The sequence below is a fragment of the Apteryx mantelli genome, chromosome 18, assembly GCF_036417845.1.
Source record: "Apteryx mantelli isolate bAptMan1 chromosome 18, bAptMan1.hap1, whole genome shotgun sequence".
Lineage (NCBI taxonomy): Eukaryota > Metazoa > Chordata > Aves > Apterygiformes > Apterygidae > Apteryx > Apteryx mantelli.
The window spans coordinates 18,757,660-18,782,850 of NC_089995.1; the positions used below are offsets into that span (position 1 = coordinate 18,757,660).

Genomic DNA, 25,191 nt, shown 5'->3' on the forward strand with positions numbered 1-25,191 from the left:
TGTACACAGCGACATGCCCGCGAGGACAGCCCGGGTCTCCTACGAACAAGAGGTTGCTGCAGAAGCCAAAACTTCAGCTTAATAATTTGCGGCGCCTCTGTGGCTCCCGAGCCCCGGCAGCAGCCGGGGGCAAACGGGGAGAAGCCAGGCCCCCCCCCCGCCACAGCACGCACCCGTCACAGCCACGCCACGGGACAGGGCTCCTTCCACCTGTGCTACGGGGCCGGCGGCCGGAGGAGCGCAGCAAGGCGCAGCGCTGGTGTCAGCGCAGCCACGTGCAGCCCGCACCCCCCCCCCCCCCCAAAGCAAGCCGGGGTGAGCCGGGACGGGCACGGCCACCTCCTAGCTAGGAAGAGGGCAGTGGCAAGCGGCTTTGCCAGCCCCCAGTGCTGCCTCCCCAAGAGGCTCCCGGCCCTTCTCGCTGGGCCCGGGGCGGCAGGAGGGAGCCTTCGCCCCCTGCCCTCGCTCCCTGCCTCCCTCGGGGTCGCTCTCCCGCAGAGCCGGCCGCGGGCTGGGGCGGTGCTGCTCCTGCTGCCCTGCCTATGTTTGCTCCCCGGGCGTGGGGAGGAGCGCCGGCCTGGCCCGGGCGGCTACGTGGAGCTGCCGCGGGGAGAGGCCTGGGCCGCGGGGGCAGGCGCAGCCCCGCTCCCCTCCGCCCCCTCGCTATTTATTCCTGCGCTTGCTGGAAGTTACTGGGGATGGTGCCAGCCGGGCAGCTCTCCCAGGAGCCCCTCGTGCCGCCAGGGCGTCCTCCCTTTCCTGCCCCGGCGCCTGCGCCGTCCTCCTCGCCCCGGCTGGGCACTGCGGCCAGGGAACGCGCGCTCCCTGCCCGCCGGCCCAGCCCCAACGCGAGAGCGAAGCAAAGAGCGGGGCCCTGGAGGAGCGAGCGTGGGCAGGGCAGGACGGGGGGCACCTGGGAGGCCCCACAGCAATCTACATTCAGAGGAGGAGGAGGAGGAGGAGAAGGATCCCTTCCCACCGGGCACAGCCCTGGGCCTGACATGCGTTCCTGGCTACACACCTGAGACCGGGCCTCAGCTCCCAGCAGCTGGCGCCAGAGGAGAACAGGCACGAGAACATAACCTGGAAAGGGGCTTTGGGACAGACGGGCCGGTTCAGAGCCGCCTGCCATCGGCCTCTGCAGCACTCACCCTTCCCCGCGGCTCCCTCCCGGTGGGCACGTGGCTTCCCGGCAAGCTGCACGGCAGCGCTGGGAGCAGCTTCGCCCAGAGGAAGCCGCGGGAGAGGAGTGCTGCAGGGCCGGCAGAGCTCGGCACCGTCCTCCTCGGCCGCCGGCCTCTTCCCGCGCCCCGGTCCGGCGGCTGCCGCAGAGCAGCAGCCCGGCGCAGGGCTGGGAGCTGCCGCGCAGGTGCTGAGCCCGCGAGCCGCAGCCACGGCACGCGCACAGGAGGGGTCTCAGAGCCTGGACCCTTGCTCTGGCTAGGGAACCTTATATTAGTGAGACATCTACACACACGCACGCACTCACACATGCAAAAATAAGTCTGTTTATTCTCCTCAAAGTGATGTAGAGGGCCCTGCAGGGCTGGGACACCTTCTAGCCAGTACTGCCCCCAGCTGCCTGGATCCCCCCAGCGCTGGGAGCCGTCGGCTGAAGTGCTGCATCGGTCTCAGCGCCTTTAAAACACAACGGAACTGTAAATAAGAGGGGCTACAAGAAAAGGAGCTGGCGGCACTGGGAAGAGAGCTCCGTGGAGCAGGGCAGCTGCCCCGGGAGGTGGCGGGGGTCTGCCCCCTGCGACGGTGACGGTGCTGGGGAGCGGAGTGTAGTGGATGTTGCGGTGAAGGTGCAGCTGTCCTGGCGACGGGAGGACTCGGTGTCGGGTCACTTGCGGCTCAGCAGAGATCCCAGCAGAAGCACTCCTGCCACGGTCGCCCCAGTCAGGAGCCATTTGTTGAAGGTCTCCTGGCCCTTCCTCATCTCGGCAGCAGCATCATTCCCGTAGAGGTCCACAAACCGCTCCTGCGGGGGAAGAGAAGGAGCAGTGAGCAGAGGGCCTGGGAGAGCACACAGAGCGGGGCCGCTGCCCTGAGCGGCTGCCGGCTGCCGGCCCGGGCTGCTCCCAAAGCGCTGCTCGCACGCGGCCTCGCGGGTGCTCGGGGCTCGCTTTCTCCCATCAGCTCTCACTGGCAGCACCGGCAGGCTTCAAAGGCTGGGCGGTGGGAGCAGAGCAGAGGCAGGAGGGATACCCCTGCCAGCAGGGACAGGAGCACTTGGCAGGGACAGGGATACCCCTGCTCCGGGCAGGGACAGGAGCACTTGGTGGTGTTCCCACCCTTGCGCTGGGGTGCTCAGGGCTGCGCTTCCCACCGCCTACCACGGTGAAGGGCTCTCCTGGCTGCACGGAGAAGGGCTGTCTCCTGGGACAAGCAGCTTTATGCCGTCTGCTCCGCGAGGCTGGAGATGGCTGAGACATCCTGCACGTGCCACCTTGCGGTCACACAGATCTGCAGGATGCTCACAGCGTCTCTGGGCTATGCTGGGGGCCTTCCTCCAGCCGCCTCGGTCTCTCTGCTGCCTTCTGCGGCTTTTTCCTTCTCCATGGTTCAGGAGAGGGAGATGCAAGGGGAAGGAACAGGAAGGTCCAGGGCTGTCAGGCTCCTGCAGGCGGGAACGCAGTGGTGGGGACAGAGCCTTGCGCTTCCCTGCTCTGAATCATGCACACAGGGTGAAGGGGGAAGCACAGGACCAGTCATGAGAGAAGCAGATGCCAGAAGGGATTTGCGAGGAGAACACGAGGGCAGGGCAGAAGATGCACCACATGCTCTAGGCTCTCTAAAATTAGCATCAAAGTGTGATAGAAATCATCGCAGCAAGAAAAAGCTGGGCTTTATTCCGCTGCCGAGGTCGGAGGGAGCAGCAGTACAGTTGGTGCCTACGGTTACAGCACGAGCACAGACCACGTCTCCCCACGGCTTCCAGGCCGAGCGCAGATCCTCCCGCCTCCCTTTCCCTGCAGCCAGATCCCGGCAAGACCAACGCTCCCGTGGCCCTGGCCGCTGCGGGTTACTTCACCACATGCTCTGGATTTCGCATTTCAGTTTCACGAGTCATCGCTGCAAAGCCAGCCATTCCGGTCGAGAAATTCCTGCCTTCCCCAGAGTTTCAGGAGACGGGGCCAAACACGAGGCCCAGCCAGGAATGCAGTCACTCCAGACTTGCCCGTCTGAGCTGACCTCCTCCCCCAGCCCTTCATCTCTGGCGACGGCGAAAACCGGGCAGATTTAACAGTGCCACTGTGCAGCAGATTGTCACAGCCCTTCTCTCCGCCGAGGGAGGCAGGAAGGCAGCAGTGGGGTGGCCGGATGGCCAGCAGGCTCAAGGAGCAAGCAGAAGGTGCAGGCTTGGACTGAGGGAGAGAAGAGCGCAGGCCCCAGGACCGAACCTCTCCCGCGCCCCCGGAGAGGCGCTCCGGGAGCGCACCTGCACCCTCCCGGCGCCCGCGCAGCTCCGCGGGCCCGGCTGCCAACCCGCGCCCCCAGGGACGGGGCAACGCGCCCCAGCGAGCCTCCCCGCGCCCCAGAGCTGGCGCCTCGGCCGCGAGCGCGCAGGCGGTGTGCCGCGGGGCTGGCAACGCGAGAACTGGCGCGGGCTCAAGCCCCGACACACCTCCGCGGCCGCGCCGAGGCCGGGGCCTCCCTCTTCCCCCCGGGCACCAAGGCACCCGGCCCTTCTCGGTGCAGGGAAGCCTCGCAGCCTGGAGAGCCGCTCCACCAGCGCTCCGCCAGCGAAGCACAATGCTGGCTGCAGGCCATGGGTGGAGAGGGCGGCCTCGCTGCTCAACAGGTTCTTCCAACACAGGCCGGCGGCCCAGGTGGTTTAACGACGCTACTAAATAGAAAACTCACCCGAGTCTATGGGAACCATTTCACTTAAATGGCTACTAAACGTTTGCTTTTGAGTCTGCGCAGCTAAGCGGGAAGCCAGCATTCCCGGGACCTGGTTGTCCATCGCAGACCTCGGACCATCATGAGGTTAACTGCTCAGGCCCAAGGGCCGCACACTGTTTGCAGTGAAAGGAGGGATCCAAGTTCAACGACCGGGCAGACGACACAAAGGAAAGAACTTTACACCCCAGCGACTCCGAGGTTTATCAGAGCCCAGCAGGAACGCGGGGTTACAGAGAGCTGGAGCTGCGCGACTCTGGCCTCAGGGATCGCTTCCAGCTCAGCGGGCCAGAGAGCAGGACAGTTCAGCCTAACTTTGTTTTCTTTCGCTAAGCAAGCAGGCCCTCCTCCCCGCCACGGCACCGAGCACACGGTGAGACCCTGCCAGTGCCGCGCGCCTCCATCCCAAGGGACGGCTGCTCTCCCGAGAGCCCTTGGGAGAAGCTTGCAGCCAGGCTCCCGGCTCGGGGCCCGCTCTCCCAGGAGCCTGGCTGTATTGCACCTAGAGCCCATCTTCCCAGCAAGGTCCCCTGTTCCCCGATAAATAAATGCAGTTCCAGTAATCCGGCTGCTCTGGGAAAGCAGAGATAAGCCCAGCTGACGCCATGCCTTGCCACGGCCTCCGCGGAGGCAGGGGCAGCACCTCGCCCGGGGTCTGCCCCAGCCCGCTGCTCTGCAGGGAGCTGCCTCCCCTCCTGCTCACGGCCCCCGCGACACCCACGTCGAGCGATGGCTGCTGCCACGGGATCCACAGGGGGGGGTCAGTGTCCCTCATCACCAACACCAAGAAGCTCTTTAGGCAATTGCCTCTCTGTTGCTATTTGAAAAAGTAGTGCCGGTCCCCTAGTCCCCACAGAATAACCCCTCGGCCCGTTCCTGCACCGTCCCGGCTTGCAGAGCATCCCCTCGCCTTGCCACAGGCCTGCAGGTGCGCGCTCGCACACAGCCTTTCGCAGCAAGGGGTGCCACAAGCAGGCACACAGCAAGCTGCCAGGCGGCTGGGCTGTGTCCCTCTCCTCTGCCACAGACCTTTCCGCTCACGGAGCAGCTCCTGAGGCTTGTGACTTCACCCCCAAAGCTGTCTGATCACCTCAGAGCATGGCCTCCTCACGCAGCTCTTACCAAGACGGATGCTGACTGGCGCCGGGGTAAGCCTCTTACACATGAAGACGTAAAAGGATCCCTTTTCCAGAGGGGTAAGGGAAAAGGGGGATTTGCAAGGGCAAACCTTTCTTCTTCGCACTACGTACAAGCAGTCCGTGGGCTTTGCAACCCCTGCCCCAGCAGCACCTCCTCCACCACCCGGCTGTCTCAGACCCTCTCAGCGCAGCATCCTTTGTCCCACAGCTATCGACCCCCACAGCAGGGGAACGAGCGTTTTAATAACAGCCCAGGTGATCTCTGTATTTCAGCACCCGCCCCTGCCCCATCCATTCTGCTGTCCTTCAAAGCTCCTCTCTGCCTTCTGTGAAGCACTGTCTGCAGTATCTCATGACTTCCCTGACCGCCTTCCGCCCCTGCTGTAAGGGGATACTAGCGGACCCCAGGGAGAGGGTACTCTGGCAACAGGCGCTCCTGCCAGCTCACCGCGGGGCCCGTCACTATTACAGCCTCGCTCAAAGTTTTGTTCAGGAGCATGACAACTGTTCCCGCGATCCCCATCACCTACAAAGCGCAGCAGAAGGCCGATAGTTTCCCACCAGGCCTGCCAGCTGGCACGGGCTCTGCAGAGGTGTTGTGTTGCATCCCGGCTCCGTTGTTGGAGGAACAGACAGGCCCCCGAGTCGCACACAGATGCCGCCCAGAGAAGAAGGTGAGGGCTCCTGCCCCTTTCCCCAGCCCTCCCCGGGCAGGCTCTCTCCGGGAGGAGGACGGCGTGGCCAGCACTTGCCTTTGCTGTAGCTCCCCCCCTTAAGACACTGCCGTTCTGCCAACAGTAAACACCTATGCTTTGGAGAGCTGACAGCACCCCCGCTTCGTAGGGCTGTTTAAAATGCCTTAATGGCATCCATTTAAACACGAAGGAGGGTGATTGCCAGCTTGCTTCTCAGTCCTTGGCCCAGGAAGAAGGTCGAGGAGCCATAGAATAGCAAGTGATTTACTGCAGGAGATGGATGGAAGGCGATTCCAAACCCAAGGAGGGGATATTTTTAATTACGGCACAGGAAATCTTTCTGCTGATACATGGTGACAAGCAGCAGAGCAGTGACAGAACATGGCAAGCGGCAGCAAACTGAGAGCAGGCTGGTGAGGACACAGGAGAACCGGGGCACGCGTACGTACAGAAAACACAGGCTTGTCCAAAAATGCCTGGTTCTGGAGTACCTTCACTGCCCAAATAATATCCCTCCATACCGGGACCTTCGTTCCCTCCCAGGGAAGGCACTGGCCTTTGAGGCAAGTCCAGGCATTCACAGCAACTGATGCTGCGGCAGCAACGCTCAGCCTGCAGGAGGGATGCTGTACACATTCCAGGTTCCCCAGAAAAAGCCCTATTGCTTGGATATTCATGGAAGTCTGCCCCCCAAGCTACACGCCAAACACACCCAACACCTCTGCCACCTCTCCTCAGTTTCTCCTGCGCATCCGAGGAGCCATCCCCACCTCACCGGAGCGCTCCCAGGAACGCTGCTGTGGCAGAAGGGGCCGCACAGCCGTTCCTTCCGCGGAGCGGCTGACGACCGCGGCCCAGCACGCGGCTCCCACCACTGGGCTGCCCTCGGCGGGAGCTGCCTCGCAGGGCAGTACGGAGCGGGGAAGCCCAGGCGAAGGCCGGGCTGGCTGCTCGCCACAGCCTGGCCAGGGCAGGGGCATCCCCGCGCGCTCCCTGCCACTGCCACTGCCTCAGCTCCTGCGCCCAGGATCCGGTGCTTCGTTCCTAGTGGGACCAACCACAAAACTGAGCATGGGAAGAGGGGGGCTGGGGAAAGTCATCTGGACGATTCTCTCGGTCTGCACCTGGGAAACCCACGGAAGGGTAAAACGTATCCCCACGCCTGCCAGGCGCTGCCCAAGCCCCCACCACCCCTTCCACAGCCCCGAGAGGAGGCGCAGCTGCGGGGCAAGGGCTGGGAAGCCCACGAAACCGCGCTGCCCCGCTGCAGAGTCTCCTTGCGGGGGGGGGGGGTAAGATGCACTTTCCTTGGGGCTCCTCAACCAGCACCAAGTGCTCAAGAAGGGAAGTCAAAAGAAATGGGCTCTTCTGCTTGGTACGGCAGCACTAAGGCACCTTCTCCTGCAGCAGCAGAGGCCGGCACCCGGAGAGGGCCCCCACAACGAGTGCGGGGGACGGGCAGGACACGCAGCCCGGGGGGGGGGGGGGCCATGGGGGCCAGCACTGGATCCTCTGTGCTACCTTTGCAACGGTATGTGCCCTGGAGCTTGGGGAAAGCCGGTTCCAAGAAGCATGTTTTGAGGCCCTTAGTTCTAAGAAAAGGAAGCGTTTGCTGAACAAGAGATAAATGGCACGGGGTGAATCGAGAGCTATCGGGTGCTACAGGCGGAGAAGAGCACAAGAGCCCGGCGCGGGAAGGGAGGGGAGGGGACGCAAACCCCTCTCCTTCCTGCAGGAAGGGAGCAGCAGCTGTTGGAGATGCAGCTGCAGGCTGCCCAGGACCCGCTGACATGAGCCTTTTCCTTCCTTGGGGCAATCGTCCCGAGAAGCCACCGATAGCTTAGTGACTGCAGAACTACACGCACAGATGTGTCCCCTGGGAATAGCTCAGCGATCCCAGAAGAGGAGGAGTGGGAAAACAGGCAAAAGCATCCTATCTCCCTATCCTGGGAGCAGGCTGAAGGTTAGGGAAAGGCAGCTTGCTCAGTTCCCACACCACCCCGTGCCTCGACTGCTCTGCACCTGAAGCCCAGCACGCCGAGTACTGATTTTGACCTCTCTGTCCCTGTGTTTGGGATCTCAGGCTTGCCCAGACATGTCCAGATATTTCTGGCCTCCCCCAGTCACCTTTATCTGAGAGGAAATATTTGGAATTCCTGAGTTGCTCAAAAGGAGGACTCTGGTAGCAACAGTGCGTCACTGTCTCAATTGCCCTCTTTGTGTGCCTGCGCAGGCCTCCGCCACCCCCAGACGGGACAGGCTGTTCCACCACAGGCTCTGAACACCCGCCACATCCCCTTCCCCACCCCCGGGTGACAGGCGCATCCGAGAGGAGGATGCTGTGATGCCGGCGATGGGGAAACAGCAAGAGGTTATGCCTACATGAAAGGCAATCCCTAGGTTTCGCTTCTCCTCCTCCAGTGCTGGTGAAGGACATAACACTTCCCTGCCTGAGCCTACAGCCGCATTTGCTGCGGCGGCTTCCTCCCAGCTACGCATGCCGCTCTCCAGAGAGACAGGGTACCTAGAGCCCCAGATTCCCAATCCACACTCCACCGGCACCGTTTGCCACGCAGAGCAGGGGCAGGCGAGGTTCTGCAGTGCTGAGAGCCTCCTGCCTGTGCACCAGCTGCCCAAAGACTCTCAAGGCACCTAATGCAATCTAAACAAACACACAAACCGTAGCGGACAACCATTTATTCCAACCACTTCAAGATGCAGTCACCTCTGAGGGGAAATGCAGCAGCTACCCAAACACTGATCAGCGGTGTTACGTGGCAGCGTAGCAGATAGAAAACAGGACTGTGCCTGACCAAAAGCGCTCGCTGTCTCATGTGGAAGACTAGATTTATCAGACGCAAGGTTTAGCTGGGACAGTGTCCACATCCTGTCCCGAAAGCAGCAAGGGGAAGACCCGAGGTTTCAGCCTGTTGCTGGTATCCATATCAGAGCTTCAGCTGGTTTCATTCACCAGCACCAGCTGAAACACCACGAGCAGCCTGAGCAGGAGGGATATTAGTTGCTAGATCCTATTCAGGGCAAGTGAAGCAGACCAAGTTCCTCTTTCAGGATAAGCTGCTACATTTAGGGAAAGAGGATTCAGTAAGTAACACTGAACCATGAAGGCAGGTGAAGGAAGCAGATGCAAGCAATTAATCCCCATCTGGTCTGTTCTGAGCCAGGGCAGAGAGGAAAGAGGAGGAAGCTGGCTGCTAGGGGAACGCAGGAGCTTGGGCACTCAAGGCTTCCCTTGCATGGAGAAGTGAAGGGTCTGGAGGTCACTTAGATACCAGCCTGAAGCTCTGAATAGCAGAAAAGGAGAGCTGGGCTCTAACTAGCCTAGTAACGGTGAACCAGTGGCACTCGGTCCAACTTCAACACTGAGACCGACTGACTCTAGCAGGAGCTACAGAGCTTCACTCTACACTTGATACCTGGCCCAAAAGGGTCCCCACTGCCATCACAGCCCCCTCTCCAGCAGGCAGAGACAGGGAGACTCATTGCAGGATCTCCTTGTGCTCAGGGAGGAGACGGCAGAGCTCAGCGGAGGAGCCCAGACCTTTCGCACCCAATGCCCCACGGAGAGGGAGCCGGCCCAGACCGAGCGCGGCACCTCTCCCCGCACCGTGCGGCGCCGTTCCTGCTCCATAAGCAATGCCAGCACCAGCTTGTGAGAGGGGAACCGTTCTGAGACGGTAACTGCACACAGCACCAGCTGCACATAACGTCTCCCACCCAGATTCCCACCGACGAGTGCGTCTGCTTGGGAAACACGCTTCCATATAAGAGCGTTTACCTTTTGAGACAGACACCCACGGCAACAGTTCAGCGCATACAAAAGACTTCCCGTGCAAGAATCTTAAGTGCTTTACCAAAAATTAGTCGGCTCTCCAAAGCCTCCTGCAGAGTAAGTCAATATTATTCCCAGATGCATCAAGAGAGGTGCAAAGAGGTTAAGTGATTTGCCTAGAGTTGCATAAAAGTCAGCAGCGTGATCCGCAGCATCTGACTCCCAGTCCACATGTTCTAGTCATGAGGCAATGTTTCACTTGAAAACAAGGCGCTCTGTTTCTGTTACACCTTAGCAGTAACACAGCTGTAGTTACGGTTAAGAGGTCTAACATCAGCCACCGGCCAGGCTTGGACTCGTTTGCATGAACAGACATTTGTTAATGAGATGCTGGGAACAGTTTTGTGCCGAGAGAAGTGAGAGAAGCATGGAAAAAGAAAGGCGGCAGCACAGTGCAGACCAAAACAAAGCCCTACATCGACAGCAACCTGTTCCCAGAGCCCCTTCGGGCTGCCAGCTCACCACATGGGACTGGCATGTACAAACCTGTAGGTGAAGCACAGTAGGGAAAAGGCAGCTGAGATCTTTCAGAAAAACTGAAAACAGAAATATTCCCTAGGCTGCCACTGAAATCCTGTAAACACAGTGCAGCGCATCCCTGTGTGACTACTAAAGCACAGGAGACCCTCCTGGAGGTCCTCTCCCTGCCCTGCTCCACCAGAGGATCCAACCTCCCCCAGCTCCTGCACGCAAATATGGCCCTAACCCAACCCTAACCCTGCCTCAAGCCCAGTCCCTAAAGGGGTACGGCAGTGACACCCGAACACGGCCACGCCAGCCACGCTGCACCGCGGGAGCCCTGGGACCGGGAGGACAACGCGACCCCCCGCCTCAGGCATGTCGCGCCAAGGAAATGTGCCGTCTAAGGCGGAGGACTCGGGCTCTGAGCTGCTCCCGCTCCAGGCTCCAGCCCCGCTGCTCCACCTCGGGGCGGCTGGGATGGGGTGGGAGCGGCACTGGGACAGCGGCGCTGGCTCGCAGGTGCCAGTGCTCCCCACCGGCTCGCACCGTCATGCAGACGGCGACCTCCGGGGAAGCAGCTGGTCGATCTCCATGACAGTGGCAGGGCCGCGGCTCCGCCAGGCCTGTGCGCAGGAACCTGCGACCGAGGGGTGCAGCCACGCTCCGAAAAGGGCTAAATAAGCACGGCCCCACCTCTCCTCCCACCCCAAGCGGCCACACGCTAAGCCTGCGAGCTGCTTGGTTCCAGCCGGCGTCGGGAATGGCACAGATGCTGCCCCCGTTCCGTTAGCCCGGGCATCGGGGCAGAAGTCGAACAAACAGGACTTCAGCACGTAGGAGAGCCAGAGCCAGCCCTTTTCCAAGCAGAAGCAAACCTTCACTAGCACGTTCCAGCCTTAACCCTCACCGCGGCAGCGTCCTGTCAAACTGGTTTCATCACCATCTCCAGGGAACCTACAACAGCCCCACACCATTCAGCACAATTTCAGCATTTTCCAAATCCATGAAAGGGGCTACGATGACAGCTGTAGCCCTCTTCCCTATCCCAGGGGACTGCTGTGTACAGCAACAGACTGGAGAGAAGGGAATTGCTCCGTTTCAGAAATCTGCTGAAACATTAATGTGTATTAAAGCAAGAGATGGTGTGAATGACTAATCTGTTTGCATCCACCTTTCATCAGTGATTCTCCCAGAACTAGCTGGGTTGAGGACTCCCAGAGGTGCTGAAGCCTAGACCAGCTTTGGGCACGCTCGGGAGGGCAGGCAAAGAGCCCTCAGCACAAAGGCACAGCGAAGAACACGCAGGCTGAGCCGGATCCACTCAAGAGATTAGCACCTGCTGGGAATGGGATTGTTTTCCAAAGGGCATTAAATGGAATAGTCCGAGGAAAGACGGTCTCTCTGATGCTTCTCCCCACCGGACAGATGGTGTCTGAGCCCCAACCGGCAGAACGGTCTGCCTGCCTTTGTGCGAGGGGCACGCTCTGGGGGCAGGGGCAAGACTCCTGCTTTAATTTCACGGTTAAGCGAAGCCTGCGATGCTGGGGAGCCTGAGCGACTTAGCGAGCCTGGTGCGTAACGCAAGCACCTCTCCAGGGTCCACCGTGCCCGTGACACTCCGGGAACAAAGCTCAGTTTTCACCTCGTCATAACTTTTCCCAAACGTTACACAGCTCCTGTGCAATCAGGCCCTTGTGTAACTATGGGGAAACCTGTGCTAGGGGACACTTTGTGCTTACGTGCACCCGAGTGCAAGCTCAGACGAGAGTTCCCTCTTTTCCAGGGGCAGAGTTGGGGGATCCTTATAGCTCTCACCAGCCGTTAGCCAGACCATGAGCCTTACTCCAATCCCACTTTTCAGGGAAAGCCGGCATTGCCAGACTCTTTCTGAACGAGCCTGGGTGCAGGGACATCCCGGTTCTTCTTCCCCAGGGGAGGTGGGTCACTGGGACGGGCACACTGGTTCTCCTGCCTCAGGAGCCACTTGCTCTCCAGCATCCCAGAGGAACACCAGCCAAATCTCACCACTTCCCACCTCAGCCCAAGGGTCTCACAAGGCTGCTATAATGCTTCCATGCTGCTTGAATGAAAAAGGGGAAAGGGTGGAGGTACAGGAAGAGGAAGATGTGCTCATTCTGTTTTCACTTCCTGTTAGTCCATATTAAGCCTCCAATGATTCAGCGCGTGAAGTCGCTTTTAGCAAAATCCTTGCTGACTTGAGGGGAGGAAGCAGCACAGGGAGCTGAGGCAGCAAATGCAAGGGAACAGTGTGGCACAAGGAGGAGACTGCGCTCTGCTCTGGGCTCCCCCAAACACGCTGTTGCATGAAATAATCACTTGCTGCTGCACTGGAAGCTTCCGCAGGAGGTCAGTTGTTCTAGTAAAAGAAATCAACTCTCCCGACAAGTTCAATACGCTTGTGAGCTGTACCATTACAGGATGGAAGCACTTACAACACTGGTATGACTGCTGACTTATGGGTAGCAACATCTCATTTTCTTAATTCGTAAGTTATATGTCACCCAGAAAATACCCAGGGCCACATACACACCCAGCTTCCACATCCCTGGCCCAAAATACGAGCCAGCTAGCCACGAGTTATACATACAGCACACCAGTCACGTACCGCCACCAGCCTCTCCTCTTGCATAAGAACGCTTGTAGGATCCCCAACCCCTTTCAGCACAAACGATGACAAAAAGCACAGAGATGGGCAAATGGGACCAGGATCGTTCCAGAACTAGCAAAGCACAGACCACTGTCCCGCTGCCCACTCCTACCAAGCGCGGAGTTAGCTGCATTCAAACAAAATCCACCGAGGGTTACGCGAGAGCCTCGGCCTCTGCCTTCTGCTTTCTGCAGAGCCCTTCACCCTGCGTCGGAAAGGAAAACTCTTCCGCTCTCCTTCGAGAAGCGGCCACCAGGTCACCAGCACTGACAGCCCATTCCAGCAGCTCCCTTCTCTCACACGTACAGTCCTACCTCCAGCAAACAGGTCCCGGCACAGGCAGCACATGCTGCTTCGACGCTGGCAAGGCCCTACAAGACTCTGCTCATCAGCCCCCTTCCACCCCTCCCAGCATGGAGCGGCTCCCGTGCGGAAGCCTTCTGCTCTCACTCAAAACTCCTACATGTTGCCAAGTTGTCATGTTTTGGAGTATTTGATTTCAGTCTTAAGAGCACCTGGCTGGCAGCGATACAGGGCAGAGTGAACCTGGCTGCTCCTTGTTCTCGGTCAGAGCGAGCCCCGAGCGGGGGGACACCTGCCTCGCTCATCCTAACCTCAGGACCGCGGCTGCGAAGGGAAGGGGGAGCCCCGGACCCGTCCTGGGCAGGCAGCCCCGGCAGAAACGATGGTCTGAGCTCTCGCCGAGGCCGGCCCCTCCTCCACAAGAGGCTCTTCATCTCAAGGGCTAATCTCCCCGAGCAGGATACTGATGCCAGAAGCTAGCTACTAATTGGATCTACTTAAGTCAGAAGCTATGTCTGCAGACACAGCTGAAACACAAGCTTGAGCAGGAAGGAGGATAATGCAATAAATTCAAGCAGCTCTCCCCAAGGGAATCAAACAGACCCCTGAAACTTCCCTCTTCTCAAACAGAGCTTATTACCCTTCCTTGGGCACGCTGTGCCAATGCAGGGACAAACAGCTATCGAAATAGCAACCACTATAATGTCTGCTGAAATGCAGCTAGTAGGTTCAACACCATGCTCATCCGACTCCCTGCTCCCATTAGCAGGGGGAAGAAAGACCAGCACAGCACAACGTTCAAATAATCCCAGTGGCCGCAGGAACCTCTCTGGTTAATGCTCTGAATTCTGTCCGCTCCTCCCTCCCTCGCTACCCTCGAGGCAGGCAGCAGCACTGAGTGCACTGGGTTTCCCATTAAAGAGATCCTGAGAGACAGCACTGGGCTGGTACACGTGAGCACGTGTCCGAGAGAAGACACGGGCGGATGGAGATGCTGGCTGCATGGAGGAGCTGCACGGGGCGTTTCCGCCTGGAGGCAGTCCTTCCCAGTACTGCTCAGCCCTTGCCTTTTTTTTTTTTTTCTTTCTAACTAAATTAAACATGAGAATAAAATAAGCAAAATACCTAAAAATAAAAAAATAAAGTGAGCGTTTCTACAGCACAACTAGGTCACAGCTCCCTGGCATGCGAGCCGTGGCAGCCCGAGCTCTGCCTCTCGAGCCTCCTGGGTTCGAAACTGCCATCTCTGAAGACGTTCCCCTCCTGAAACCCACACCTGCTCCCCGGTAGCCCCAGCTGGAGCCATCTGTTAACGGCTTTGCCTCCCAACAGCTCTCCGCACCCTCACTCAGCCCGAGCTGTTTTGCCTGTGTGGCAAAGCGCAACCTTTCTTCCCACCTGAATGCTGCGACAATATACAAACACCCTGGAGGAGCAAACCGAAGCTGCCCTGGTGCATCCAGGAAAACCCCCACTTCCCTCTTCACCGGCACGCCAAAGCCCACGGCAGAGAGCTCGCGCGCCTCTCTAGTAAGTGCGCCCTTTAACTTTAATGTTGAGTGTCTCAAGGACGTTTAGTAGCTTGACTTTGGGGAGGTTTTGCACCGGCAAATACCACCCTGCACGTCCGGCCAGGCAGGCAGCAGGGAGGCTGGGAAAAAACGCTCAGCTTCCCTCTCCAAGGACAGGGCAGCAAATCAAGGAGTGCCCTGGCACAGAGGGACACTGTTTCCCTTTCATGCCTCTATTATCAGCGTTAATCTTTAGTCATTCAGAACAATAGTGTTTAAGGGTAACATCCCTCTCGGGAGGGCGGAGGAGGAGAGCTAGTTGCTCTGCTGCCGCTCAGAGGCAGCGGCCACCCCACAGGGAATACCTCGGCACTGAGTCACGCCAGGAGGCCTGTCCACACCGGTGGCGTTTCCCCACTGCCGTCAGGGTCACCAGAGGGGAGAGGAGCAGCCCCTCTTCTGCTGCCGTGTGGGAGCTCACGGCTCAGCCCTTCCCTCTTGGTTCAGCAGCTCTGCTGCGCTGCCACAGCGCCTGTCCGTCCCTTCCCCCACCTCTCTCTAGTTCCTCCTGGGAATACTCCGGCTTCTCAGTTAGTGGGGAAACAGCTACTAGAGACTCCTTGTAACGTCAGGATAGGGCTATTCTTCCAGCCTTCAACAGCTTGGTAAAAATCAAAGGAGAGAAGCCTAAGCAAAGGCCTTGAAACATCACACCACCCTTCAGCCTGTACCACACTAGTGCCTGGTGTGGGCTGCACGTATATCGCCTTTCTTGGAGATAAACCAGGTATGTAAACCATACAGGAGCTTTACATAGTTTTCACCCAGAAATCAAATGCAGCTGAGCACCCTGGACATGTCAGAGAACTGCAGTTTCCACAGTGGAAATGAGATCATTGCTCCTTCCCACCCCTTCTGCCAAGGCCCGCCAGCTCATCGCGGCCGAGACGGGCAGCGCTCAGGCAGCGCCCCAGACACCCGTTTCAAACAGGAGCCGGAGATGATCACAAGACTAACGTTATCAAGAGCAGCTGTGAACACACAACAGTAAAAAACAGTTTGTTAGTTATGCGACAGTTTTGTTTTTTTTTTTTTAAATGATACTTGGTTGTTTGAATTAAAAAAGAAAATCTCTCTAGAGAAGTACTTGACAAACTGGAGTTCTCACAGGCTCCCCTGGGAGGGAAGGAAACGTTATCCGCTTTGCTGCAAGGCCCAGGGGTTAAGTGGGCTGCTCTGAGTCACAGCGCGGCAGTGACGGAACAGGAGCCGATCAGGAGCTCTGCCTTCCAGGCGCCTGCTCTAATCACAGATCTCAGAAGCGTAATCAAACTGCACCACACACGGAGAGGCAGCGAGGAAAACAGAGAGGGCCCCAAAGCAAGAACCGAGTCGGCGGGGTGAGGAATCAAGCTCTGAAAATGTGTCTTTCCATCTTTCACTTTCTAGTGGCAGGAATGCTGCTGCTGGGCCGGGACAGGAAGCAGCAGTGGAAGTCATTCCAAAGGCATTTCCTGGAGAGCACGACAGCAGCCTCCCAGCGCCCAGGCAGCTTGGGAAGCTGCCAGAAAGCTGCGCGCAGAGCAGAGATCTCACACGGTCCCCTCAGCCACAACGCAGCTACCTGCGACTAGCCAGGCTGTCCTGCCCCACGAGAGAGCCCGAGCCGGGATCCTGCAGAAAACGATAATCACGCGAGCAGCTCCTGGCGCCAGGGGAACGTTCAGTGCTACAGAGGGACACAAGGGACTCGGCTGGCAGGGAGAAGAATATTTTTTCATCACAAGCAGGTGGTGACAATGGGGACATCATCTCAGCTGCAAAGGACATGTACCATAAAACCATTACAGAGGACAGAGTAAAAAACTATAGCTCAGATAAGCTTTGCAGACCACCAGCTGGGCTTCATCTTTGACACAGCAAAGAGCATCCTTTGGTTATCTCCACCCACTTCCTAGCGCACAGTCGGCTTTGCTATGTGCTGACCCAAATTTGAAAGCGATGGCTTTGATCTAGAAGGGGAGCAATAGTGCCAGGATGCCCCAGAAACTCAGTTAATACTCACTCAGGTGATGCCAGAACGGCAAAGCTCTGGAAAACACCATTCTCCCCAGAGGTAGCTCATTTCCCACACAGTGCAACAGGCGCCTCTTCAACACACGCCATGGACACCTAGTGCTGGAGTTTCTTTCAATATCTCAGAACACAGCGGCAGCAGAATTCAAACTTGCACTAATCTCAGACTGCCCAGAAAGCTTGAACCAGCAAGACCTGAGGTTCATAGGGCAGCCAGGATCTGCTAGATAATGTGGTGGTTGCAAGGGGCAGGATTGTCCAGAATATCTGGACAAGTGGATTTGGGACTCTTCATTTGCATAAATATGAGGTATTCAGTGGAGAGTCTACATTTAAAGTCTATTGTTAGTCTAACCTCCAGCAAACATTGCATTACAAACTGGTGGCACGGGAGGGAGAGGCTCAGCCTCCCAGACAAGTTATGTGCAGCAAGGTGTAGTAGCCACAGGTGTGGGCACAAGGTCAAAAACCATTTCTGAAGAGCTGAGAATCAAAGCCTAGCTCCAAACCTGAAACCATTCAGAAGGCTGGAACTAGAACACAGGACGAAATCCCAGCCTGTCATATGATACAGCCTGAGTCACTTCCCATCATTCGAGAAAAATATTAAAAAACTAGAAAATGAGTTTGCTATATTGACATCTAAGGGTTTTCCCCAAACAGAACCACAAGCCTCCATTCCACTGCAGAACACCACAACATGTACAGCCCAGGACGCTCTGCTCTGCGTGGCAAGGGGACTGCCGAGAGCTCGGGATTCACAGGACCAACAGGGCAAGTAGCTCCAGCCAGGCCGTCCTCCTTCAGTCCTGTCCAGTTTGTCAGGATTCAGATGTTACAGACCAGCGACAAAGATGCTGCATGCTTTCCGTCCCGGCCTGACACAGACCCTTGTTGCTGGTCCCTATCACACGCTCTGCAAACAAGAAAACCTTTGCCTCTGTGTCCACAGACCTGTCTCCAAGCTCCCACAGAACACTATTTAAACCCCACTCTGAACGTAGATCTAGCCTTCAAGGAAGGACTGTCGTCCCCCCGGAGGGTCACAACTGGACAAGGCACTTTTGATACGTCTCTGTAAGGTGCAGAGCAGAACTACTGCTCAGTTTCCTTTCTCAAACATATTAAGCATGGTCAACACATCTCTGCTTGCCAGGCTCTCCAGCGCACCTTGTGTTTCCCCCTCCTGTGTTCCCTCTCACCAGATTTGTTTTCTGCAATTCCTTTGATCACTACTGGGTTCACTGTTTAAAGTTTACAGCTAGTGAAATTTGGTCCTGGTCAAAGTAGTTGCTGCAGAAAAATGTCCTATTCAGTTTTGGTGGCTCACACAGGCAGCAACTCTCTCCAGCCCAGGGCTGGTTATTAAATCCCCACCTTAGTTTTTTGTTTGCTTGTTTGTTTTCCCAGTGGCAGTTTGTTTCCCAGACTGGGGAAAGGAGAGGAAACAAAGGTACGGCCAGTAAACAGGACAAAATAGACCCATGTTGATATCAGGTAGCAGGATTTACCATTTTTCTCAAGAAAATGGTTTCTTAAGAAAACTGTTACAGCACAGCACACAGCAGCTGTAATAGTCCTCTCCACAGGCAAACCTGCACTCCAGTAGCCATCCTGCACTTTCTTTTGTTCCACCTCTCTTCGCTGATGGAGAACGAAACAAAGTCTTTGTACGTCAGCAGACTCTACGATACTTCTAATGGTACTGCGCTGCTTCCCCCTCTCAGAAAGGCTTTCCAGGAAGCGAAATGCTGCAGTGCTCCAGAACGCAAACCACCTGGTCTTTGCCAAGAGTAGGCCTGCCAGAACTTGCATCCTTCTCCTTGGGACTTGCCTGCTGCACCTCTCAGCAAGCTTTGTTTGAATGGACCAATATAACAGCTCAGACACATTGAATGGGAGCCATAACCCTGGGCAAACAGGGCTGCAGGAGAGGGACTCTGTCACAGTAAGTACAGGGTGACACTCTTCTTCAAGGGAGAAATAAATGGCATCAGGCCAACGCTTTTCTCTCTGCAGCTGGAATCATGCTAGCACGAAGCAGAGCATCCCCATGCATGCACCGCACACGAGGCACTCAGGAGCTCTTATGGCCCCCGTGCGCTACTACCCAGCGCCAGCCCTTCGCCAAGGGTGGCACAGCTGCCCTGCAAGGAGGACTGTAGTGAAACTCGAGTCCACGCAAAAGCTACAGCAGAGAAGTCAAAAAAGCACCAGTCGGGTTCTGCAACAGGGTGGCAGCAGCCACGCTCCTCCGCCCTGCCCGGGTGCCTGGTGTGCGGGACCCCCTCCAGCGCACGGCCCCTGCCACTCTACCTAGCTTCCTTTCAGCTACCAGCACAACCCAGGCAGCGGAGTCAGAAGCCCCATTCAAGGTTACAAGCACAGCGCAAAGCTGCTCCCCAGGGTGGGAAACACGGCTAACAGAGATCTTCAAAGCGAGAGCTGGTGGGCGGGTTAGACGGAGAGCAGTCCTGACCCTTCTGCAATCTGCTGAACAAATATTTGCTCCAAACAATGAATTTAGAGACAGACACAAAAAAATGAAGAGTCTTAACTGTGATAGTTCGTTGGGGGTGGGGAACAGAGGGAGGAGGTATTTTATTCCCCACAAGCAGGGACTAGTGATTTTCCACCAGTGATTTAATCTAAATCCCCCAGAGAGTTCATTTACAAAAAATCAGATTGCATTATCGCCTAGGTCTCCAGGATACAACCCAATCCGTCACTAACAGCAACAGCCACACCAGCATGGAAACCTCAATTTGATCACTCAATTCCAAGACTAATCTGTGGCTTTAAAAGCCAAAGCTGGAGGGAGGGGGGAAGAACGCAGCATTTGGCCAGGGTTATCTACTCGATGAGAGAGCTAATGGGCCAGACACAGCCTGCTGAAATGGCCAGCAGACCCTGGGTTATTAATCGAAACGAAGCTCCTCCGCCTGAGCAGCCCCACCCAGGCAGTGCCCCGGGCAGCCACATTCCAGGAATTCCTGCGCCCTGGGTGTACCAACTCCCTCTCCCTGGGTGCACCCACTCGCTCCTTCTCCAGGGTCCCCGGCAGAGCCAGCCAGGCCGAGCCGGCACAAGGAGCTGCTGAGCTCCGAGGGGCTCCTGTGGGTCACCTCTACCAGAAGGGTGTACAGCATAAAGCCAGGCTTAGAGGCTCCCGTCCCCTCCTCACATCTGCAGGGGTCTTGTGATGGACTGCTGCTGACAACTGCCAAGCTGAATATGCCTCAAAGACCTTAGCTTACCAACATGCAAAGAAAGCAATTCTCCACCATTTAAATGCTAATAATTGACACAGTGAACTCTTTCCAGTGGGCACTAGTAAAGGCTACATCAGCAGGGAATCGCTAAGACCCAGAAGTAGAAGCAAGAAGAAAACTCAAACATCTGTAGGCCATATACCTCCCGCTGGCAGAGTCCCATGCAGCACTGCACCGACAGACCAGGCATTTCAAGAATGCTTCCTGAAGAAATGCTTATTCATGTTAATACATAACCATTGCAAGCGTACGCGACTTGCTGCTCTGGGCAGCTGGGAACATTGCTCCAAGCCAAGTACGAAGCAGCTGAAGATTTAGCAGCTCCCCGGCACAGAGCTGGCCACACACCTCAGCTCTGGCTTGCACCACACCAGCTCCAACCGCCCTGAGATGGGCCCAAAAGGGGCTGCCCCCAACAGCCCCCTGACAAAGGCTCACAGCAAGAGTCACTTCACCAGCGAACACAGCAGAAGGCAAAGTCCTGTCTTTAGAATGAAGAAGTAGCTGTTACCCCACCAGATCGCAAGGCCGACCCTTGAGAGTGCTGTGTGCTCACAGGAGAGGAAGCTCCACTCCCTACTGTTAAATGACACCAGGAACATGCCCAAGAACAAGAGCTCCCATTTGAAAGACAAGTTTGGATGACACTTGATTCCCAAAGGCTCTTGGAAAACTGCCTTTTATGTAACATCCAAGGAGAAGGCAAAGAAACAGGGATGAAGGAGGACAAGTCTAGATAAAAATTCCTTTTGTTTCATCACAGTGGACTGACCCTCTTGTGGCAAAGCATTAAGAACATAGAGGGCAAGGCCAGGTACCCGTTTATCTCCTTGCATGATCTAGAACATGTGCTAGCGTATACACCGCAGTGAGCTGCTACCATGCTTTAGTTTGACTAGTACCACTGATGGTCTTGAATGAGTAGGACACAGGGAGCTACCCCCACAGGAGAGAAGAGTTCTTACCCATCCGCCATTCTCTTGGATCCAGGGGTCTAGATGGTCGGTCAAGTACGTGGTCATCCAAGATACAACGCGTCCAACCAATACCCGCATCTCCTTGTCAACGCTCTCCACACACAACGCCCCTCCGAAGGAGAAGAAAGCCACGATGCGACCCCAGTTCACTCCGTCCCGGAAGAGTTCGTTCACCACCTGCTCAAAGCTCTGATACGCCGTGCCAGGGGTGATGTGGAGCTGGGAAGTGAGGTCACTGAAAGCTCTCCGGTACCTCAACTCAAATTCATCTCCCGCCTCTCTCAGTGCCTGCCTCACGTCAGCTGCTTGAACAATTTCATGGACTTCGAGGCTGCTCCTGTGCACAGCGGCTCCGTTCACTATGTGGCTAGCAGGGGGGTGCCAGGACGGGCTCCCATTAAGGACACCGGCCATCCCAGCCTCTACCGCAAAATCAGTCCTGTTCTCATCCTCTTCCTCGAGCTGACTCCAGCTGTATCCCTTCTGTGAGAGCTTGTAGGAAACAAAGTCAATCACTAATTCCCGGTTACTGCTGGACATTTTCACACTAGGGAAACTCTCAATGAGTCCATGGTCCAGAGCACAAGCAGATCAACACACTTAGCAGGTCCTGACTCCACTCTTCCTCAGGTTTGATGAAAACATCTGACCTCTGCACAGACTAATGCCAGAGGAAAGAAAAGAGAGGCAAAGAAATGGTTAACATTCCAGCTTTTTAGATGCATTCATGCCATTAACATCAATAGTTTATCATTAGACTGAGATCATCAGGCATCTCCGCAGCTGGATTTAAGCTGCACTGTGAGCTGACAGCCATACCCCCTGCTGTGAAACCAAGCTAAACCCCAAAGGGATCCCCAGCTTGCTCCAAGCAACCCCCCGCCCTCCGGCCCCTGGCTCCGGGATCTCACCGGACGCAGGCACCGCCAGGCAGGCCGGCTGCAGGCAGGCCGAGGCGGCAGCTCTGCCTCTGCCTCTGCCCGGGCGGCAGGCCGGCCCCGGCCACGCTCCGCCAGTCCCGGAGCGCCGCGGAAGCAGCGCCGCCCCCGCCGCCCGGCCCGCCCACCCGTTAAAGGGCCCGGCTCCCCCCCCCCCCCCGCGGTATTGCCCAGCGGTGACAACAGCCACGCAGCCGCCTGCTCAGGCCACCGGTGGTGGTTCCCGGTGGTCAGAGCTGCCCCGAGCTGGGCCGGCAGCCGCCCGTGCAGGGGCCTGGTTAGATGTTAAACGCGGCATTTCCCGTCCCCAGGGATTAGCTTGGCTGGGTACCACGGCTCCCAGGTGCACCACGGTGCAAGCTGAATGCAGCTGCCACTGCCATCAAATCCCTGCTGCCTCCCAAATGGCCAGAAACAGTCCCCAATTTTCCCGAAATCCCAGCAAAAATAGCCTTACTCTCCCTCAGGCAAAACAGGAAAAGTTAAGGGGAAAAAAGGTTCAAAATATCCTTTAAGAGGAGAAGATAAAGAGTGCATGAAGTCTGTTTAGGAGTTCTAGCACCGTAGCTGCAGAAGAAGGAACGCACAGGGTTACAAGTCAGTGCCACCCTTTACAGTTTTCAGTATAGCCCTGAAATACTGCATTACAAAAAGCACACCCAGTAATAAAACAGGGACAGAAACAACCCCAAAGAAAGTCTTCTAAATATATCAGTCTGCCAGCTACTATACTCAGATGGAACCACCACTGCCTCTAGAATAAAAGGAATTTATGATGTTATTTAAACTGTCAGAGGTCTCCATAATCAAAATTCTGAATATACTCCTTCCACAGAGCTAAATCTCCCACTCCCCAAAGAAGGCACTAGGTATTTTAGTCACTGGCAGACTCCACATCCATCTCAAGGCTCTTTACTCAATGCATTTTTCCAGAACTCATTTTTACTGGAGTCAGCTTCTCCCAGCTCCATTCCTACTCTGCACTAGAGCCTGCAAGGAGAGGCAGAACAAGGTTGCTTCCCTTTAATCTCCCTTTTCACAAGGATCTGTAACAATAGGCAGGATGCACTGGTCCCCCATCAGGATGTGGGCTGAAGAGAGAGCGTGTCTGTGTTTCTGTACTCACCCCCTAGAGAAAAACTGCCGGGAGAAAGCTCTGGGCTGGGAAATCTCAGCTCACTTCGTCTGCTGGACCAGCTGCATTTGAGAGAGTTTGGATTAAAGTAATTTGACACTGTAAGGAGGCAGCTCCCCGGCCCTCCCACAACGCTTTCCATCCCGCCCCCTGCCATTCTCGCCCCAGCCCCGTGCTAACCATGGCGGCTCTCCCCAGTCCTGCAGGGACCTGCGGGTTGCAGGGGTTCTCATCTCCAGAGCTGAGGTTTTCTGCTCTTTCAAGTTTCACTTGAGCTTTGTCAGTCACAGCAGCCTTAGAGGGACCCAGACTCAGGGATGAGTGCCAGAAGAGCCAAGATTTAGTCTGCTTTTTCAAAGACAGATAATCAAGTATAGGAACTATGAAGAAACCAGGAGTCACTGCTGTTTGAAGCAGGAGTGTCCTAAGCTCTTGCTGGTTTGCATGTTGCACAAATTGGGGTTTCTGTGCAACCTTTTTTTTGCTAAAACCTGGACAGCGAGTCAGGTGTAGCATAAGAGGAAAGAATGGGTCACAGGTAACAGCTGAAGAGCAGGATCTAATCTCTCAGCAGATCAACTCTAAGAACGATAGCATTATTCATCAACTCTGTGATCTGTATCACTAGGAGGGAGGAATGCCATAAAGAGCAATAGAAACCGCATAGCAGTTGACATACCTTCCAGCAGATCTCGCATATTTGTTGAGGGGCGGAAACAAAACGCAAGCGAACCACAGAGGAGGTGGATGAGCCTCACCGGGCTCCCCCGTGACTTACTGGGATGAACGGCCCCGGTTTAACAACGCCCCCGCCTCCAGGCAGGCCTCAGCCAAACAAAGGGCATTCCCGCCCGGCCGGGCTGCGAGGCGCGTCCTCCCGCCCGCCGCCGCCGTCCTGGCGAGCGCAAGCCGTGGCGATCACAGCCCGCCCGGTGCCCGTGACACCGGGCCGCGGGGGCTGCCGGTGCCCAGCCCCGTTTCCTCACGGCTGGGGGAGCAATTCCTGGTGCTCGCTGCTATTAGCAACGAGCTACTGCAGCCTCCGCCTCAGCCCGGTACCGAGCCGGCGCCAGCTCGGACCGGGCAGCAGCAAGGGGGAGGCCGTCTTTGCGCCCACCCCCCCCCGGCCGCCGTAGCCGCCCCTCCCGGCCGCCGTAGCCGGCTGGGCGGGGCCGGGCGGCGCACGGGGCCCGAGCACGAGGGCCGCCACGGGGCCCGCGAGGACGGGGCCCACGCTGCCCGCCCCTCGCCCGCCAGCCAATCAAACGCCAGGAAAGCCCTGCAGGGCGGGGCCTGGAGGCGGGCGCTCCCATTGGCTGAGCCGCGCGTCGCTCACGGCCTGCCCCACTCCGCCCCTCACCTCAGCGGCCGGTGGAGGGCCTGGGCTTTTCCCCTTCGCCGGTCCCGCGGGCCCGGCTGGCAGCGCAGCAAGAGGTCGCGGGGAGCCCCGCCGGGCCTGAGCCCGCTCAGCAGCCCCCGGGCCCCTTCTTCATCGCCCGCCAGGCGGCCGCCGCGCTCCTGGGCCGCGCCGGGGGGGTGCGGTAGGGTGGGAGGGGGCAAAGAGGGGGCGGTGCGCACGCGCAGTGCGCCGCGAGCCTGGGCGGGGAACAGCGCGCATGCGCAGGAAGGCGGGGCAGGACTGTCCGTTATACGGGGGGAGGAGAGCGGGAGGATGCGCGCTCGGGGCGGCGGGTGCCAGTGCGCATGCGCGGCTGGGCCGCGCGGAGCCCAAGGCTCTGGCGCCCTCTGTGGGCCGCGCTGGGGCGTTAATGGCGGCCTCTGCCCCCAAGGCAGCCCCGAGCAGGCCCCGGTGCCGGGCCCCTCGGCCCGGGGCGGCAGCTGGGGGGCCGAGCCCTGCCCGCCCTCTCAGCACACCACGGAGGTACATTAGAGCACCGGGGCCTGCCGGCGCGGCCTCCTCGCCTTGTGCCGGGGCTCCTTCAGCACAGGCCCTCTTCTGTGCCCCCGTTACCACAGCTCTGGGCTGGCTTAATATTTTATTTTTTGTGTCTCCAGAGCCCGATGCGCACCTGCTGCGTTGTGCCGCGTGAACAAAGCGGCGGCCGGCGTGCCCCTGCTGCAGACACGAGGGCTGATGGGGCAGAGGGCTGAGGCAGCAGAAGGAAGCCGTGCGGTGACGTTGGTCAGCCTGCTCATGGGCAGTTTTCCATGCTTAGCAGCCTAACGACTGACTTTCTTGAAGCGTCACAGCCACAGGGAGTTTTATGCCGAATTTGAGGGATTTGAAATGCCAGC

At 57.5% G+C, this 25,191-nt stretch overlaps 1 protein-coding gene across 4 annotated transcripts; it reads right to left on the reverse strand.

The window, feature by feature from the left end:
* Positions 1 to 1,492: 1,492 nt before the first annotated feature.
* BCL2L1 (BCL2 like 1) lies at positions 1,493 to 24,483 on the reverse strand. 4 transcript variants are annotated; one of them, XM_067307596.1, is made up of 5 exons: positions 23,615 to 24,063; positions 23,116 to 23,280; positions 22,927 to 22,997; positions 20,851 to 21,523; positions 1,493 to 1,984 (listed from the first exon to the last, which is right to left on the reverse strand). In XM_067307596.1, the coding sequence occupies exons 4-5, from the start codon at positions 21,400 to 21,402 to the stop codon at positions 1,847 to 1,849; spliced, it is 690 nt and encodes a 229-aa protein (XP_067163697.1). In that variant the 5' UTR covers positions 21,403 to 21,523; positions 22,927 to 22,997; positions 23,116 to 23,280; positions 23,615 to 24,063; the 3' UTR covers positions 1,493 to 1,846. The 4 variants fall into 4 exon arrangements, with proteins under 4 accessions (XP_067163697.1, XP_067163696.1, XP_067163695.1 ...); XM_067307595.1 differs by lacking the exons at positions 23,116 to 23,280; positions 23,615 to 24,063 and adding an exon at positions 24,296 to 24,483; XM_067307594.1 differs by lacking the exon at positions 23,116 to 23,280.
* Between the last annotated feature and the right edge of the window lie 708 nt (positions 24,484 to 25,191).

Coding starts and splice junctions, on each gene's coding strand:
- BCL2L1 (XM_067307595.1), bottom strand. CDS start 21,402: ATGTCCAGCAGTAACCGGGAATTAGTGATTGACTTTGTTTCCTACAAG. Junction 1,985..20,850: donor TCCAAGAGAATGGCGGATGG/GTAAGAACTCTT, acceptor CTTCCCCCGCAG/GAGCGGTTTGTGGACCTCTA.